This window comes from Bidens hawaiensis, unplaced genomic scaffold, assembly GCF_021521415.1.
Source record: "Bidens hawaiensis isolate Kalapana, Puna unplaced genomic scaffold, B.hawaiensis_p1.1 tig00002553_1, whole genome shotgun sequence".
NCBI classification, from domain to species: Eukaryota; Viridiplantae; Streptophyta; class Magnoliopsida; order Asterales; family Asteraceae; genus Bidens; species Bidens hawaiensis.
This window is the reverse complement of record NW_027491139.1, coordinates 205,033-225,632: the sequence shown is the minus strand read 5'-3', so window position 1 is coordinate 225,632 and position 20,600 is coordinate 205,033. Positions and strand designations below refer to the sequence as shown.

Genomic DNA, 20,600 nt, shown 5'->3' with positions numbered 1-20,600 from the left:
GTATTAAAAATACACTTTAGACGACTTGTCAACTGTATCTAGCCCGTTGTATGAAAACAAAAAATGCAGTTTTCCCAAACACCCATAAGTCAAAACATTACCAGAACTGATCAGTGGGTCAAAATTGCAAGTTCTAGCTAGTATCTAAAGTTTTGTACCTTAATATAAGGAAAACTCGGTTTCTGGTTATCACTTGCAAAGTGCTTCAAAACCAAGGAAAACGCATACGCTGCATTCCTTTCGGTTAGCTCAAACGCCATTAATCCTCCAACATAGTAAGTATTATTCTGTCCTTGAAGCCGGTTTTCCACCTTCTCATAAAACCCATCCTTCATTTCTACATTTCATTTCAACAATTATCAGTTCAATAATTTATCACTGCATAACTTTTGTAAAGATGAAACCTTAAAATAGTCTCTAACCCTTTAACAGTTTAACCATACCTTGACTGTTGACATGTGGGAAGTACTTAAACCGCCGTTGTAAAATTACTTTATTAACCTTTCCTCCCAAACGCGTGACTGCATCAACCGCAAGCTTCATGACTGTTTCGCCCACAATATCTGCTGCATTGCCATATGACCAAAACAAGAATATGTTTGTATCTGAGTAAAATCGTTGCATTGCTACCGGGTTGCCAATTGTGTTTGGATCATCCATAAACTCCTCAAAATAATAAAACCCGACTCGAATATGATCCAACCCGTCTATCTTCAACACGGTTGTATAATAATCAATAATCTCAACTTTACTAAATAATTCCTTCTCAAGATCACTCAAATCCATATCCTTGTTAACAAATTCTTCTGCAATAAACATCAAAAACAATAATAAAATAAGCTATATTCCGTTGTTACACATATTTACAGTGTTGTAAAATCATGATTTGGTGCCAGTTAATCGGTGATTAATCGCTAATCGGTACTTTACCAATGCGATTTTCGGTCAAAGGTGTCAAAATCAAACCTTGGTTTTAACCCGTTAACCCGAGTTTCTGACCTGAACTATGAACTAATCAAGGCGGGCTTTGAAGGAGGGCTGGGTGGTCGACGGCACCCCGGCCCGGTCACCCCGGTAGGCCCAAAAATTTTTAATTTTCTTGTATATTTATATTTTTTAAAAATATATGTATTCTTAAATTATAAGCCCGATTACTCAACTTATTTAAGTCTATTTCTATATAAAAAAAGAAAATTGTTTGTACAATCCAAATCATAACATTCGGCCCAAAAATTTTTATCGATTTTCGGGGACGGCCATGGAACTATTATGTTTGAATTATTTCTCAGTGATTTGTTATGCTTGTGATTAATTGTTTATGTTTGAACTATACGCCTAAACCATGTTAACTTTAAAGTATTGATCCGATTAATCCCAATTAACTATTAATCGCTAGTCAGTATCCCACCGCCAACACTGCATATTTAACTACTCTAATTACCCTAACGATGTAGTTTTGTAACTAGAAAATAATCAAACCTGTGGTTTCCAAAGGCGATCTATACGTCTTCCCACCGTCTACCGGAAACGAACCCGATATTATTAACTTATCAAACTCCATATCCAACTTCTCACCAATCTCAACCTCCACATTAATATTATCATCATTTCTTCCAACTCTTACTACTCTCGCATTACAATAAACCTTCACCGGAAGCTGCTTACTAATCTTATCCCAAACACTCGTATACCCGCCTCTAAACCTCCTAATTTTTCCCGACATTGACGTCCTAGTAAACTCATGCACGTAAGCATACGGCATGTCTTGAACAAACCCGTAACCTGAAGCCGTGAACCCGTAGGCAACGGACTTTGGAATATTGAGTCCATGGGATTTGAGGAATGAAGGAGTTGGGTCTGAAGCAATGTTGCTTATTGCGTGTATGCCGATTCTGGACGTGGAAGTGGCTTCGTCTTGGAGTTTTAAGGTTAAGGATATGATGGAGATGTAGTCGTCGATGAGTTTGGTGTCGGTGTAGTGTCCGGTTGAGGTGTTGATTTGGTTTGTCAGGTGGAAGATGGTTGGTGCACTGTTGGCTGCTAGGACTTGACCTCCCAAATCATAGATCCTTCCTGGTAAAAAGTTAAATCATCTCTATGGTGTTGGTAAAAAGTTAAATCATCTCTATGGTGTTAGAACTATACGACTCATATAGGTGTGTATGAGTTGTATAGGTCACGTATGTGTGACTAATATGTATACGAAGGAAACAAGGAGACAGCTTTTTGCCTTCTATACGAATCATATAGGCCTTATACTACTCATATAGCTCTTTGTGGATGAACTATATGCCTCTTATAGGCTATAACATCTCACTCCTATTCAAATTTTATAGAATATTTCACCTTCACTCGTATACACGCTATACAACGTACTCTTGTAGGTTTTTATCAACGTCATTTAACACCATCATCAATCGACTTGTTTATAACCATCCACTCCATCATCAAACAACTATATTTTTTAAGGACAATGGCATATTCCCCCCTCCAAACCTCTTTTTAAATGTATATTTACCCAACCCAAAAACTTGCAATTTTACCTATTTAGATTTTTTTTATTATAAATATAATTATTATTATAACGACTATTTTACATTTTTACCCTTATGTTTACTAAAACATTAAAAATTACATATTTACCCCATCTATAGCTAGTACTTTTGATATGTTTGTACTCGTTTTTACGTTTTTATTTACTAAGATAAAACAGAATTGGTATCAAAATAAATGGTGAACATATGATATTACAAAATCAGAACAAATTAGAAAGCAGGTATCAATAGAACTGCAATCAGAAATATAAATGATAATGCCATATTAATGAGTTGTTAAAAAAAATTGATAAAAATTAATTAATAGATTTGGTGAAATCGGAACGGGTTGTGTGACACCCGGTAAATTCCCAATCCCTTAAACCAAGTAATCAACCTAAATATTAGGTAATTATGTTATATGCGCCTTGCGCGAGTGCGCCATGTTAGTCAGCGCGTGCATTTGTTATGTGCGTCCTGCGCGAGCGCGCCATGTTAGTCAGCGCGTGCATTTGTTATGTGCGCCCTGCGCGAGCGCGCCATGTTAGTCAGCGCGTGCATTTGTTATGTGCGCCCTGCGCGAGCGCGCCATGTTAAGAACCTGCGTGGGCATATGTTATATGCGCCATGCGCGAGTGTATTGGTTTTATGTACCTTAACGTTATGTTGTCTAATGGGCTGACCATCCCGCATGATGCTAAGGCGGGTGCATCCTAAATCGTTTATGCGCGTGCGGAAGGGAACTAACCTCCCCGCATGGCGGGAACATTGAGAGCTAGTTTGTCTGAAGCTCCAAGATGGAATTGACTTCAACATAACTGATCACTATGTTGAAATACCAAGACCACCTGGAGAATCTACAAATGAAACTCAATGTCCCTAACTGCGAGAAGGTTACGCACCTACCCGCAGCAAAGAAATGTCCTTCACGCAGAAAGCTATGCGCACAAAGTAATACGCACAGAACACTTAGTCTATTCTCCAGACGTAAGGAAATTACTCCCGCCCAAAAGGAAACAATAGCGTGTTTCAGAGATTTTCCACTTTTTACTGTACACTAACAAAAGTACCTGAAAAAGCACACTGTAACATGAAAAGTCAACTGTCAGCCACCCTATTCTCACCAACCCCAGACCTGCATGTCCTGACCAAATCAAATCAAAATCTTTTATCCACTACTCCACTCTTAAATAAATAATAATAATTTCCATACTTTATCATCATTACCCCTAGATATGAAAAGATTACAATCCCCTAAAGCAAGGGATTGTGTTCCCTTGAGTTTGCCTATAAATATGTAACCTAAATTATCACCCAAAACACACTTCAAAGAACTGCAAACTTGCACTAATCCTCTCCCAAGCATCCGTTGTTTTCATTTCCGATCCTGTTACTAGGTAAGCCGAGAATATAACCTTGAGATCTACTTTCCAACCCTTATATTCTCCTATTTCTTGATCTTAATATATATACTTCTTGTTATTTAATCGTATTCTAGACCTTCAATTCCGAGGCCAACACCAAGAAAACCCGAATCTCGATTTAATCCCTTAACAAGAACCACAGGTGAGTCTCACAGCCCCTATTTTCACTGTTTTCACTATTTTTAAACTGCTTTCGGGGCGAGGGACACGTACTTAAATAATATTTTATCGTGGTATACTTACAAGCTATGCAAGCGATTATGTGTTTGAATTATATTTCATGATGAGCAATGCGAACGGTTATCTAAGGTTTTCGATGTATGTGCGCTAGAACTCGAGTAAGTGATCACTTTACCATTGGAACTCTAAGGGTAGGGACTGCTGGTTTGATCCACCCGCTCGTAGGGGTCGCACCTCTTTGCATGGACGAGTGCCTAGTATGGTCATGGGGCAGTACTATGGGTTTGAGCCCGCTCGTAGGGGTCGCACCTCTTTGCATGGACGAGCGCCTTGTTTTCCGGCACAACGTCCGCGCGTAACCCGCGGGACGGAATTATTGATTAGCTCGTAGTGGCAGCGCCACTTTGCATGGACGAGCACATTTTCCTGAAATGTCCGCGCGTAACCCGCGGGACGGAATTATTGATTAGCTCGTAGTGGCAGCGCCACTTTGCATGGACGAGCACATTTTTCCTGAAACGTTCGCGCGTAATCCGCGGGACGGTATTACTTATTTTAGCTCGTAGTGGCAGCGCCCCTTTGCACAGACGAGCACAGTTCCCAGAAATGTTCGCGCGTAAACCGCGGAACGATTTTATCAGAATATGTTGATAGAACTATGTTTTACCAAGCATGTGTTTTAATGATGATATCAGAATTATGTTTCAGAATGATTTGTTTCAAGATTATGATGCAATACGATTTATCAAGTTACTAAAACTTGTGAACTCACTCAGTTTATACTGATTCGAATGTTTTTACGTGTCTTTCAGGAGATAACTAGGTAGCGCATGGAGTCACACTTAGAGCACCTCACGCTGAACATCTAAAACTAGCTTTTTGGAAGATTTTAGTTCTATCCCTTCGATGCGCGTGGTTGTTCCCGCCGCGCAAGGGGATATGGCGTGGAAATCTTCAACAGTTTTTATACTTGGATGTTTTTATGTAATTTTTAATCAATGTAATGTATTTGTATTAAACTTTTCATGCGCAATGAAAATCTTTGAAACTTTGCAATGGCCCGTGCTTAATTATCAATCCCCACTCGAGCGCGCCCGGCTGTTTCCGCCGCTCAGGGCCGGGTGTGACAGATTGGTATCAGAGCACTGGTTATAGCGAACTAGGAAAAGAAGTTTTAACCTAGACTATAACCGTTGGGGGAAATCGCATGAAATATTTTTCAAAGAAAATATTTTCAAAAGAAACTATACACACACTTAGGAACACGGGTCACACAGTGTCTAGTAAATAATGATAACATTATGTGCTCAGAGTACATGCGCTAAGTCTGATATATTTTCATTCTCTTTTAAAGCGAGAATGCCTCCAACTAAAGCCAAAGGAATTACCATGACACCCGAGGAACTCGCGGAAATAATCGCGCAAGCAATCGCAACACATGAGGCCAGCAAGGCCGAATCAAGTCAGGGTCGTCAGAATGAGACCCCAGAACCCGAATCAGGAGCCTTGGACAAAGGATGCTCCTACAAGACATTCATGGCCTGTAAGCCTTGGCCATTCAAGGGTACCGAAGGGGCCATTGGGCTCTACAACTGGATTGACAAGATGGAGACAGTTCTCTCCATTAGCGGATGTAGTGAGAACCAGAAGGTCCTTTACGCGACCTGCATGTTCCAAGAAGCAGCTTCGTCTTGGTGGAAGCTTCAAACGAAAACATTGGGGCGAGAAGTTGCTCTCCACAAGACCTGGGAGGAACTGAAGGAAATGATGATGAGAAAGTTCTGCTCTCGCGCAGAAATCCAGAGTCTACAACAGGAATTCTGGAACCACACCATGGTAGGAACGGATATCGACGCCTACAACAACCGGTTCAACGAGCTTTGCCAGTTGGTGCCAGACATGGCAAACACGGAGGAAAAGAAGATTGAGAGGTATATTTTTGGGTTACCTCCTGTTGTTAGGGTCCCGCTCAACGCCGCAGCGCCTCCAACTTTTGATGAGGCGGGTAGCGCGGGCCATCACCCTTACAAGGGATACGGTCCGTGCGGGTATGTTAACTACGCGCGGAATCGAGCAGCGAACCTCTGATCCCAAGAGGAAATGGAACTCTCACCACCGAGGGTCCGACTCCAAGCAGCCACCGTTCAAGAAGCAGGAGAGCGCAAGGACTTACGCGATTCAGGCCGCGGAGCCACCACGAAAAGGATACAGCGGGCCTCGCCCATGGTGCAACAAATGCAAGTATCACCACGAGGGTGAATGCGCCAGAATCGAATGCGCCAAATGTGGCAGACCAGGGCACAAGACGATGAATTGCCGTGTCAGAGAAGCTGGAGCAAGCGACAACTGCTACGCATGCGGGAAGCCAGGGCATTTTAGTCGGGATTGCCCGCAAAAGGGGAACCAAGCTCGCGGGAGAGCTTTTGTGATCGGCGCAGGCGAAGCTAAAGAAGAGCCGAATGTGGTAACCGGTACGTTTTTGCTTAACGGACATTTTGCATCTGTCTTATTTGATACCGGCGCTGACCTGAGTTTTATATCCGCTGAGTTTAAAGACTCCCTAGGCCTAGCAACCAGTAGGCTAGACACGCCTTATACTATAGAACTAGCCAATGGTAGGCAGTTATGCGCGAACGAAAGAACTGAACAATGTGTAATAGTCATGGGAGGTCACGGGTTCAATATTAATTTGTTGCCAATAGACTTGGGAAGTTTTGACATTGTGGTAGGTATGGATTGGTTAGTCGAGAACCACGCGGAAGTTATTTGCCATGAGAAGCAGGTTCGGATCCCACTGTTGAACGGAGAAACCTTGGTAATTCAAGGGGAAAGAAGGGGAGTTGCGACGAAACTGATTTCGTGCCTAAAGGCGCGAAAGTGCCTAAGGAAAGGGTGCTACGCCTTCCTGGCGCATGTCGTAGAGAAGAAAGGAGATGAGCGAAGAATTGAAGACTTACCAGTAGTGCGCGAATTTCCAGAAGTTTTTCCTGAAGATTTGCCCGGATTACCGCCGCCGCGACAAGTCGAGTTTCGTATTGATTTGGTCCCAGGAGCTGCGCCAGTAGCTCGAGCGCCTTATCGATTAGCCCCATCTGAGATGCAAGAGCTATCCAATCAGTTACAGGAACTATTGGATAAGGGTTTCATACGCCCAAGCTTTTCACCTTGGGGAGCTCCAGTACTGTTTGTTAAGAAGAAGGATGGTTCGTTCAGAATGTGTATTGACTACAGGGAACTGAACAAGCTGACAGTCAAAAATCGGTACCCCTTACCGAGGATTGACGACTTATTTGACCAGTTGCAGGGATCCAGTTATTATTCGAATATAGATCTACGGTCAGGATACCACCAACTTAAGGTCCATGAGGAAGATGTGCCGAAAACAGCCTTCCGAACTAGATACGGCCATTATGAGTTCTTAGTGATGCCCTTCGGGCTAACTAATGCGCCGGCTGTATTCATGGATCTGATGAACCGCGTGTGCAGATCATACTTGGACAAGTTTGTGATTGTGTTTATAGATGATATTCTGATTTACTCACGGACCAAGGCCGAGCATGAGCAACACCTGAGATTGATTTTGGAATTGTTGCGGAAAGAAAAGTTGTATGCGAAGTTTTCCAAATGTGAGTTTTGGCTTAGAGAAGTTCACTTTCTCGGTCACGTTGTAAACGAGAAAGGAATACACGTTGATCCTTCCAAAGTCAAGGCCATCGAAAACTGGGAAGCGCCAAAAACCCCAACTGAGGTGAGGCAATTCCTAGGACTAGCTGGCTACTATCGACGCTTCATTGAGAACTTCTCCAAGATAGCTCTACCACTGACCGCGCTAACTCAGAAAGACAAGAAGTTTGTTTGGGGCGAAAATCAGGAAACAGCATTTCAAATGTTGAAACAGAAGTTATGTAGTGCGCCAATTTTGTCTCTGCCCGAAGGGACGGACGACATCGTCGTTTACTGCGACGCTTCACATCAGGGACTCGGATGTGTCCTTATGCAGCGAGACAAAGTCATAGCGTATGCCTCGCGCCAACTCAAGACCAATGAAAAGAACTACACAACGCATGATCTGGAACTTGGAGCGGTTGTCTTCGCGCTAAAGATTTGGCGCCATTACCTCTATGGTACAAAGTGTATAATCTTTACGGATCACAAGAGCCTTCAACATATATTTGATCAAAAGGATTTAAACATGAGGCAACGAAGATGGGTGGAGTTGTTGAATGATTATGATTGTGAAATTAAGTACCACCCTGGAAAGGCGAATGTGGTAGCAGACGCGCTAAGTAGGAAGGAGCGAATAAAAACGCTACGAGTCAAGGCTCTAAGGTTGACCATTCACGCAGATCTCTCTACCCGCATCCGAGACGCTCAGCAAGAAGCCTTGAAACCAGAGTTTGTTAAAAACGAATGCCTTGGGGGTATGGTTAAGAGTTTGGAACTTAAAGAGAACGGCAATCTATATTTCGCTAACCGCATATGGGTCCCTCTCAAGGGAGGATTGCGCGAGCAAGTTTTAAACGAAGCTCACAAGACGCGGTATTCCGTACATCCTGGCGCAGACAAGATGTACCAAGATGTTAAAGCGCTGTATTGGTGGCCCAATCTTAAAGGCGCCATCGCGACGTATGTCAGTAAATGCCTGACGTGTTCGAAGGTAAAGGCTGAATACCAGAAACCATCAGGGTTGCTTCAACAGCCAGAAATTCCCATGTGGAAGTAGGAACAAATCTCTATGGACTTCATCACCAAACTGCCAAGGACACCTGGGGGTTATGACACAATATGGGTTATTGTGGATCGGCTAACTAAGTCAGCGCACTTCCTGCCGATCAAGGAAACCGATAAGATGGAAAAGTTATCCCGACTGTATATTCGAGAAGTAGTTTCAAAACATGGAGTCCCAGTGTCCATCATTTCTGATAGAGATAGTCGGTTCACATCAAGGTTTTGGAGATCGTTACAAGGGGCTTTAGGTACTCGTCTTGACATGAGTACGGCATATCATCCTCAAACGGATGGGCAAAGCGAGCGGACAATCCAGACATTGGAAGATATGCTACGCGCGTGCGCAATCGATTTCGGAGGTAGCTGGGATACTCATCTCCCATTGGTTGAATTTTCTTACAACAACAGCTATCACACAAGCATCAAGGCTGCGCCATTCGAAGCTTTGTATGGGCGCAAGTGTAGATCCCCACTGTGCTGGGCTGAAGTGGGTGACAAGCAAATGACTGGTCCAGAATTGATCCAAGAGACAACAGACAAGATTTTTCAGATAAGGGATCGCCTTAAGACAGCGCGCGATAGACAGAAGAGCTACGCAGATGTGCGAAGGAAACCATTGGAGTTTCAGGTAGGGGATAGAGTACTTTTGAAAGTCTCTCCATGGAAAGGAGTCCCCCGTTTCGGCAAGCGAGGAAAGTTGAATCCGCGCTACATTGGACCATTTGAGATCCTGGAAAGGATCGGTCCGGTTGCTTATAAACTCCGTTTACCCGCCGAACTCAGTGGAGTTCATGATACGTTTCATGTGTCCAACCTCAAAAAGTGTTTATCTGACGAGACGATGATTTTGCCGTTGGAAGAGATTCACATCGACAAACAGCTGCACTTCGTAGAAGAACCTATAGCAGTAACCGATTGGAAAGAACAAAAGTTACGCAGAAGCAGAATCAAGTTAGTAAAGGTTCAATGGAACTCGAGGCGTGGGCCTGAATTCACTTGGGAAAGAGAAGACCAGATGCGCCAGAAATACCCACACCTCTTTCAGAACATGGCTTCTGCCAGCAACGTCTCCTAAATTTCGGGACGAAATTCGCTTAACAGGGGGAGAATGTGACACCCGGTAAATTCCCAATCCCTTAAACCAAGTAATCAACCTAAATATTAGGTAATTATGTTATATGCGCCTTGCGCGAGTGCGCCATGTTAGTCAGCGCGTGCATTTGTTATGTGCGTCCTGCGCGAGCGCGCCATGTTAGTCAGCGCGTGCATTTGTTATGTGCGCCCTGCGCGAGCGCGCCATGTTAGTCAGCGCGTGCATTTGTTATGTGCGCCCTGCGCGAGCGCGCCATGTTAAGAACCTGCGTGGGCATATGTTATATGCGCCATGCGCGAGTGTATTGGTTTTATGTACCTTAACGTTATGTTGTCTAATGGGCTGACCATCCCGCATGATGCTAAGGCGGGTGCATCCTAAATCGTTTATGCGCGTGCGGAAGGGAACTAACCTCCCCGCATGGCGGGAACATTGAGAGCTAGTTTGTCTGAAGCTCCAAGATGGAATTGACTTCAACATAACTGATCACTATGTTGAAATACCAAGACCACCTGGAGAATCTACAAATGAAACTCAATGTCCCTAACTGCGAGAAGGTTACGCACCTACCCGCAGCAAAGAAATGTCCTTCACGCAGAAAGCTATGCGCACAAAGTAATACGCACAGAACACTTAGTCTATTCTCCAGACGTAAGGAAATTACTCCCGCCCAAAAGGAAACAATAGCGTGTTTCAGAGATTTTCCACTTTTTACTGTACACTAACAAAAGTACCTGAAAAAGCACACTGTAACATGAAAAGTCAACTGTCAGCCACCCTATTCTCACCAACCCCAGACCTGCATGTCCTGACCAAATCAAATCAAAATCTTTTATCCACTACTCCACTCTTAAATAAATAATAATAATTTCCATACTTTATCATCATTACCCCTAGATATGAAAAGATTACAATCCCCTAAAGCAAGGGATTGTGTTCCCTTGAGTTTGCCTATAAATATGTAACCTAAATTATCACCCAAAACACACTTCAAAGAACTGCAAACTTGCACTAATCCTCTCCCAAGCATCCGTTGTTTTCATTTCCGATCCTGTTACTAGGTAAGCCGAGAATATAACCTTGAGATCTACTTTCCAACCCTTATATTCTCCTATTTCTTGATCTTAATATATATACTTCTTGTTATTTAATCGTATTCTAGACCTTCAATTCCGAGGCCAACACCAAGAAAACCCGAATCTCGATTTAATCCCTTAACAAGAACCACAGGTGAGTCTCACAGCCCCTATTTTCACTGTTTTCACTATTTTTAAACTGCTTTCGGGGCGAGGGACACGTACTTAAATAATATTTTATCGTGGTATACTTACAAGCTATGCAAGCGATTATGTGTTTGAATTATATTTCATGATGAGCAATGCGAACGGTTATCTAAGGTTTTCGATGTATGTGCGCTAGAACTCGAGTAAGTGATCACTTTACCATTGGAACTCTAAGGGTAGGGACTGCTGGTTTGATCCACCCGCTCGTAGGGGTCGCACCTCTTTGCATGGACGAGTGCCTAGTATGGTCATGGGGCAGTACTATGGGTTTGAGCCCGCTCGTAGGGGTCGCACCTCTTTGCATGGACGAGCGCTTTGTTTTCCGGCACAACGTCCGCGCGTAACCCGCGGGACGGAATTATTGATTAGCTCGTAGTGGCAGCGCCACTTTGCATGGACGAGCACATTTTCCTGAAATGTCCGCGCGTAACCCGCGGGACGGAATTATTGATTAGCTCGTAGTGGCAGCGCCACTTTGCATGGACGAGCACATTTTTCCTGAAACGTTCGCGCGTAATCCGCGGGACGGTATTACTTATTTTAGCTCGTAGTGGCAGCGCCCCTTTGCACAGACGAGCACAGTTCCCAGAAATGTTCGCGCGTAAACCGCGGAACGATTTTATCAGAATATGTTGATAGAACTATGTTTTACCAAGCATGTGTTTTAATGATGATATCAGAATTATGTTTCAGAATGATTTGTTTCAAGATTATGATGCAATACGATTTATCAAGTTACTAAAACTTGTGAACTCACTCAGTTTATACTGATTCGAATGTTTTTACGTGTCTTTCAGGAGATAACAAGGTAGCGCATGGAGTCACACTTAGAGCACCTCACGCTGAACATCTAAAACTAGCTTTTTGGAAGATTTTAGTTCTATCCCTTCGATGCGCGTGGTTGTTCCCGCCGCGCAAGGGGATATGGCGTGGAAATCTTCAACAGTTTTTATACTTGGATGTTTTTATGTAATTTTTAATCAATGTAATGTATTTGTATTAAACTTTTCATGCGCAATGAAAATCTTTGAAACTTTGCAATGGCCCGTGCTTAATTATCAATCCCCACTCGAGCGCGCCCGGCTGTTTCCGCCGCTCAGGGCCGGGTGTGACAGGTTGTGTCGAAGCATGAAATGAATCTGACCTGATCCATGACGATGTTTCCACGGATTTTCGAGATGAACGAGCCACGTCTTGATCTTCTTCTCCGGTTGCTTGAGACCTGCAATGGTTTTTCGGGGGTGTGGAGGTGACTGCTAAGAGATCTAAAAGATCTCTTGTTTACAGACACAAAAAAGTGGTGGTAGCTCTTATTGAGCATGACCCCTTAATAAGGAGGTGGAGACCTCCTTATATAGAGAGTCTCATGGCCACCATCATGGTACCCTAATAGGCCTAGCCTAGTTAGGGTTTCCTCCACAAAACCCCCTCAGCCCAATAACATTGTATTAGTCCATATAATAAAATAAGCCAAACATAATAAATTTAGGGTCGTAAAACCGGGTTTAGTACCATACCCCTACAAGCCCCCCAAGTCCAGCGTTTCTCCTGGGCGCGCAAGCGTCAAGGTGGAGCGCTGGACTTTATGAGGTGTGTTAGGTCATGGGGCGGTTTTTTCCCTTTTCTTTGGCCTTGTCTTTATTGTCTTTGAGTTTTGGGAGGTTTTCCTCATGATGGTGACATGTTGCGGTCCTTATGATAATGATGGTGCCCTGTCATAAATAAGATATAGCACGCATCATAGTGGCGCGAGGCCTGATAAAAGATGGAGCGCGCATCTCGATAATAATGTAACATAACTTGCGCGCGAGGCAGCTTACGAGTTATGAGAATAATAAAGCCTGCGCGCGAGGCGACTTACGAGCTATAAGAATAATAAAGCTTGCGCGCGAGGCGACTTATGAGCTGTAATAATAATGAAGCTGGCGCGAGTTGCGGCTTACGAGCTATAATAATAATGAAGCTTGCGCGCGAGGCGACTTATGAGTTGTAAGAAACACAAAGCTTGCGCGTGAGGCGACTTACGAGCTATAAGAATAATGAAGCTTGCGCGTGAGGCGACTTACGAGCTATAATAATAATGGAGCTTGCGCGAGTTGCGGCTTACGAGCTATGATAATAATGAAGCTTGCGCGTGAGGCGACTTACGAGCTATAATAATAATTGAGCTTGCGCGAGTTGCGGCTTACGAGCTATAAGAATAATAAAGCTTGCGCGTAAGGCGACTTACGAGCTATAAGAATAATAAAAACTGCGCGCGAGGCGACTTACGAGTTATAAGAATAATAAAGCTTGCGCGCGAGGCGACTAATGAGCTGTAATAATAATGAAGCTGGCGCGAGTTGCGGCTTACGAGCTATAATAATAATAAAGCTTGCGCGCGAGGCGACTTATGAGCTGTAAGAAACATAAAGCTTGCGCGTGAGGCGACTTACGAGCTATAAGAATAATGAAGCTTGCGCGTGAGGCGACTTACGAGCTATAATAATAATGGAGCTTGCGCGAGTTGCGGCTTACGAGCTATGATAATAATGAAGCTTGCGCGTGAGGCGACTTACGAGCTATAATAATAAGTGAGCTTGCGCGAGTTGCGGCTTACGAGCTATAAGAATAATAAAGCTTGCGCGCGAGGCGACTTATGAGCTGTAATAATAATGAAGCTGGCGCGAGTTGCGGCTTACGAGCTATAATAATAATGAAGCTTGCGCGCGAGGTGACTTACGAGCTATAATAATAATTGAGCTTGCGCGAGTTGCGGCTTACGAGCTATAAGAATAATAAAGCTTGCGCGTGAGGCGACTTACGAGCTACTTTATGTCCCGCGCCACGCGCAGATGTTGCATGCGCGTGCGCGTAGACTTTGATATGTGAGAGCATGTGATGCGTAAGCATATGTAATATGCGTGAGCATATGTGATGCGTGAGCATATGTGGTGCATGAGCATGTGATATGCGACTGCGCTCAAGCATCATGGTGGTGTGCATGTTGAACGGAGCGGAGCCGCGTTCGGTCTTGTATTCGGCGAGAAGCCGTATGGGTTTATGAGGATTCCCAACCTTTAAGTTTGGCGCTTGGCCTGATGGGTTTACGAGGATTCCCAACCTTTAAGCATGGCGCGTAGCCATATGGGATATTATGAGGATTCCCAACCTTTAAGCATGGCGCGTAGCCAAATGGGATATTATGAGGATTCCCAACCTTTAAGCATGGCGCGTAGCCATATGGGATATTATGAGGATTCCCAACCTTTAAGCATGGCGCGTAGCCATATGGGATATTATGAGGATTCCCAACCTTTAAGCATGGCGTGTAGCCATATGGGATATTATGAGGATTCCCAACCTTTAAGTATGGCGCGTAGCCATATGGGATATTATGAGGATTCCCAACCTTTAAGTATGGCGCGTAGCCATATGGGATATTATGAGGATTCCCAACCTTTAAGTTTGGCGCGTAGCCATATGGGATATTATGAGGATTCCCAACCTTTAAGTTTGGCGCGTAGCCATATGGGATATTATGAGGATTCCCAACCTTTAAGTTTGGCGCGTAGCCTGATGGGATATTATGAGGATTCCCAACCTTTAAATTTGGCGCGTAGCCATATGGGATATTATGAGGATTTCCAACCTTTAAGTTTGGCGCGTAGCCTGATGCGCGCATGCACGGCGATGGAGTGGTGACTCGCGAGTGCGCGTGCATGGCGGAGGTCTCTTGCGCAAAACCCACATGGTGGTTTCCGCGGTGGCACATGCATGGCTGCGGAGTGAGAATCCGCGGGCGCGCGTACATGGCGGCGGAAATCTGATACTTTCTGGATCTGCAATTTAAGAGTTAGATCTGCAATTTTAAACCTAAAATCCAGGTCTGTAATCTAGATCTAGATCTGTAAATCAGATCTAGATAGATCTGAAGCTCGAAGCAGATTTAAAACCATCACAGATCCGGAGACTTGACCATTCGAGTCCGGCAGTTTCTTTTCGCACAGATCTGGAAGCCTCTTTTAGATCTATGGATCTTTTTGAGCTTTAATAGAACAAGCCTTGAAGCCTTTTTCTGTAAACTTCCAGATCTGGGTTTTTCCTGGGAGAGATCTGACAGCCGAGATGAAGATCAAAGGGTAGTTCGTTGCCGTCCCACGGATGGCGCCAATGTCGAAGCATGAAATGAATCTGACCTGATCCATGACGATGTTTCCACGGATTTTCGAGATGAACGAGCCACGTCTTGATCTTCTTCTCCGGTTGCTTGAGACCTGCAATGGTTTTTCGGGGGTGTGGAGGTGACTGCTAAGAGATCTAAAAGATCTCTTGTTTACAGACACAAAAAAGTGGTGGTGGCCCTTATTGAGCATGACCCCTTAATAAGGAGGTGGAGACCTCCTTATATAGAGAGTCTCATGGCCACCATCATGGTACCCTAATGGGCCTAGCCCAGTTAGGGTTACCTCCACAAAACCCCCTCAGCCCAATAACATTGTATTAGTCCATATAATAAAATAAGCCAAACATAATAAATTTAGGGTCGTAAAACCGGGTTTAGTACCATACCTCTACAGGTTGTATGGGATTGAGCCTATGTATACAAATCATATCAATATTAAATCAAAATCGAACACTTAATAGATAATGGTTTGGAACATATACAAATTAAATTAGCGTGCTAATTATGAGAATCAAATAGTGTAATTATATATACAAACAGTAGTGTAATTATTATGTAATTACATCGTAAATGTAATTACACTACTTGATTCTCCGACTTAGCACTAAGGTCTAAGTGTACGTTAACTTTTCCCCTAATAGACAATTAACAGAATCTGCATATGAAATAATCAATGGGGAAATTGGAACCGTGGATTGAATCGCCGATTTTCTGAGTAGAATCGAACCTGCTGCTGACTGAGTTCCTTATTTCACTTGATAAAAATTGAATATATTTTCTCCCTTGAGCAAGGTTTGACTAGCCTTCAGAGTTTTATGGTGGGGCTTCTAAATTATAACCATTTCGGATTCGGATGTTATCTATTAGTTGTGTTTTTTTTATTTACAACTTTTAATTAATTATAAAAACGTGTTTCTACTGCGCGTATAGACCTATACGGCTCGTGTAAGCTTATACAGCCCGTATAGAACTATACAAGGCACCAGGAACAAAAACTGACACCTTACGATTCAAACGGATGGCCTAGGGCCAATACGACTCGTATATGCCTATACGAGTCGTATAGATGAAAACTGGTGTTTAAAGATCCAACGTGGTGTATGAAAATCGCATGCCAATTATTATTACGAATATATTTTCCAGTAAGAATTCGCCACATAAGCATAGCCGACTAATCTTGGTCGTCACTTTTTAGACGTTGAAATTTATACAAAAGTTATGGGACTCATCTTCTAACCAACCATTACTCGACACGTGTCTCAAGCAGACTAATTAAGTCTGCAACCCCAATTTTTTAATCGCCTACAAATAGGGTAAAAGAATGATCTTGGCTTGGCTCATTTTTGTCTACTTGCAGACGGCTAAAAAAAACTATAATTGCATGTTAAATTTCGTTTGTTCGGGGCATGTATCAAGTCATTGTTGACCATAAGGTGGTCGATCCCCTAACTTTTTTATAAGTTCCTGTGTTCAAAATGTGCTGACTAAGATTAGTCTGTTTATCTCTCATAGTCTTATGGTGTAATCTGAAGATGTGTAAAGAGTTGCAGGCTAAAAATCAAAGTCTATTTAAAATGTATATTTTGATAATACTATGTTATTATTAATATGTAGCTATGCATTGTGGTCCTCACGGCTTTGTGGTGTATATGGAAGATGCCGAACATGGTTCTCTTTGATAACAAACGGGTCTCGGTTAATCATATAAAGGAGGAAATGAAGAGAAATAGCTTCCTATGGGTCAAAAGTAGAGGGAAACTAACGGATGTAAGTTGGGCTGATTGGTGTTCTTTTTCATTTTATATATAATTTTATTAGGCGTGTATCTGTTTTGGGTGTGTTGTTCTAGTCCATCTCCTTGCTAGACTAGTTGATTTTTTTCTAATAAAATTTGTCGTTCAAAAAATGCTAGGCATTTTTAAATAATAAAGAAAACAAATACATGAAAAAACATATAAAAAATAATTGTCGGACAAACTTTTGTTATAAACAAGAAAAAATTAAACAAACTAGCCAATTTTCAAGATATTTATGATGATACGCACACATAAAGTAGATACGTCAAAAAAATTCGTACTTCATGACAACATTAAAACTTGTCTAATATAGAACCCAAGATTTATAAATATATATACATTAGTTTTTATTTCCTGTATTACGGGGGTTGTTTTATATTGTTCTAATATTTATTTATTTTTTTAATTTATATATTTTCTATTATATAAAAGTTAATAATATACTTATGGTTTGATGATAAATTGTTTCACAAATAAATGAGATGTTATAACCCGGTTTAAAAGCTATATGGTTTTGATGAAACCCAAAACCCGTTTATTTTTTTACTATGAAATTGGTTTTTTAATTATAAATAATATTTACGAAAGTTAATAATATACTTATGGTTTGATGAGACCCAAGACCTGTTTATTTTTTACTATCAAGTTGGTTTTTTTAATTTAAATAATATATATATCTTTTTTAAAATAAATAAGATATTATTTTTTATTATATCCTATTTTATAGGATTTTTACATAAATAATTTGGTGAGAATAATTTTTAATTTAATGAGATGTTATAACCCGTTTAAGAAATATCTGGGTTTGGTAAGACCCATACCCATGAACTCGGGTCAAATGCATGAGAAGCCTCCATTTAAAAATTAAGCAAATCTGGTGACTCTAAAAAAAGGAGGAGCGACCACATCACGACACGTAGGATTTTTATGTTTTCATTTATATATATTATAGATAGATAGATTATAGATAGATAGATAGATAGATAGATAATAGTTATCACAAAACAAAACGTACCTTCAATATCTACAGATTCACACATTCCACCTACAGAATGATGTTTCTCTAGAACAGTGACATTAGAGTAACCGAGTTTGCATAGTGCATAAGCTGTCGATAACCCACTCGGACCACCCCCAATAATCCCGATCTTTGTGTCGGTTTGAAAACAAGGATGCTTCTTCGAGAACTTATCTTCTATTGCTTCTCCCGTCTCCATATCCTCTAGTAATTCCGATGATGTCAGAATGTCATGATCAAATGAGAAACTAAAGTTCATGCATGAAAATATAAGTAATGCAAACTAAACACGATCGTACCTTAAAGAAGCAAGCGAATTACGAAGAAAATACCTGCAAATTTAGTAATAACTATTTTTTAGTTGTATGATTAAATGTATTTTACATTATAATTTTCATCAAATATTATATGACACGAACAAAAATATTTACGGTCAAGGTTGTAAAAGAAAGACTTGAAAAGTCAAACCATAACACCTATAATGGGACGAGGGAGTACTTAATTTTATCAAACCATGCCTTTATATATAGTGAAGCATAGACAAAGAAGAAACATATATATACCGACCTTGTGAGACAATTAAGGAGAATCTGAGTGATGGAACATTTTGGAATGAACAATGAAACTCACGGAGACATCAAATTTATAGACAAAGAAGAAACACGTGGCACAACAAGTCATGCACATGCAGACACAAAGCAAGGCTAGAATATCCTTACAACCCTGCATGCATTACGTCCTTGTACCTTATGCTTTCATGAACGTACAGGTTTGAAGGAGTTTGGTGAATTTAATATATATACTTGTATTGTATATCTGATCATATTCAGTGACATTTTGAGTATAGAAAAATATGCAGAATATGTGGGGAGTATATGCTGCAGGCCCAACAAATATTAATCATTTCCTCAAAAATTCACACACGGTGAGACACCAAAGAAAGACACACAGAAACACACCCATTAGGGTTTGATTTCTTGATGTTGATCTTGATTCAATCTTTATAATTAATTCAACTATATATAAGTTTTGGTATTAAAGATTCTTTTATTTGTTTCTTGAAAAGATTAATTTGTAAATAGGATATGATTCTTGGTTACAAATGTAATATTGCTAATAAAATAATTAATTAAATGAAATATTATAGCTTTGTTTGGGTATTTTATGTTTGTTTTATGGTATTGATGAAAATAGCAAGACAAACCGTGTGACCACAGGAACATTGGAACCCTAAGTTCAGTTATTTAGATGATTCTTGTCTTTACATTTGCACACTTTAATAAATAAGGCTATGGTGGGTTAAATGTGGTGTGGCTTGGAAGAGACATTTTGTTCGTGTAGGCGTGTCATCTTAGTAAAGGGGGCATGCATTCACATTTTAATTAATCAACTAGAGCGTACGTGTTATCATGATGAGGTGAACTGCGGTAGAGTGAGTGAACTTTGTCAAATAATTATTTAAAGATTGAAATGATAAAGCGGCTAAACCTAATTGTCTTGAAGAACAATAAAATTGGGCAGCGTCTATGAAGGAACTGGCGTGAAGGAATTGGCGATAGAAGGGAAAACGTGCCATCATTTGGCTAAAGGTGTTATGATGGTGGGGGCAAGGCAAGTGATATGGCTCGTTTCACGCCCCAAATAAGAAAGGATCATAACATACACTCTAGTAAACATCTTAAAGTTACATTTGTTTAGCATTTAAACCAAAACTAATTTTCAATCGGATGTTAAATAGAATTCTTTTATATTAGCTTTAAGTATTTTAGCGGCTGCAACAAAGCTAGAGTCGATCAAACTACAAGTAATAATGGTAAATACCTTTAAACCAAAAGCCTATTTTGGTGATGTGAAGATGGCATGCCCACATGCTCCATTATGGATAATGCACTTTGCCATACCGCACGCATTTTAAAATAAATGTAGAAGAATTTATTTGAAAATATAAGTATTGTTAAGTATATTTAACAATACTTAACATTTATGAAAATATGTTTTTGACGCATTTATGAAAATATGATAATGCAACTTTGTAGACGAGTTTGTAAGTATATTTAACACTTGGCGTTGGTGATGGTCTTATTTGTGATTAGGTTAAACCATCTATGACCGTTGTTGTGTATGTCGGGTCCATTGATCATAGAATCCTATTTTTCCCAACACGAAAAAAAAAATTGTCTATTGAAAGTCTATATTTTTCAAGACTCATTAATTAGGTCATGATATTGTTGTTTTTTAACATATTGTCCAACTTATTTTTATATGTGCTCCATATATCCGTTAGTCCGTTGTATTTCTATTAGTTTTGTTTGCAATCATCCAAACTAACAAAATTAAGACGCCATCAAAGTTGATAATGTAATAAAGCAAAAGAGGTAT

General features: G+C 41.1%; 1 protein-coding gene across 1 annotated transcript; it reads right to left on the bottom strand.

The window, feature by feature from the left end:
• Window positions 1-135: 135 nt before the first annotated feature.
• LOC143620229 (uncharacterized) lies at window positions 136-18,420 on the bottom strand. The gene is made up of 4 exons (XM_077091962.1): window positions 18,219-18,420; window positions 1,480-2,073; window positions 444-806; window positions 136-337 (listed from the first exon to the last, which is right to left on the bottom strand). The coding sequence occupies exons 1-4, from the start codon at window positions 18,418-18,420 to the stop codon at window positions 138-140; spliced, it is 1,359 nt and encodes a 452-aa protein (XP_076948077.1). The 3' UTR covers window positions 136-137.
• Window positions 18,421-20,600: the final 2,180 nt, after the last annotated feature.

Excerpts from the sequence above, each read along its gene's own strand:
- LOC143620229 (XM_077091962.1), bottom strand. The coding sequence starts at position 18,420 with ATGGAGACGGGAGAAGCAATAGAAGATAAGTTCTCGAAGAAGCATCCT. Across the intron at positions 2,074-18,218 it reads TGAATCTGTAGATATTGAAG|GAAGGATCTATGATTTGGGA; the intron begins GTACGTTTTGTT and ends ACTTTTTACCAG. Across the intron at positions 807-1,479 it reads ATCGCCTTTGGAAACCACAG|AAGAATTTGTTAACAAGGAT; the intron begins GTTTGATTATTT and ends TGTTTATTGCAG.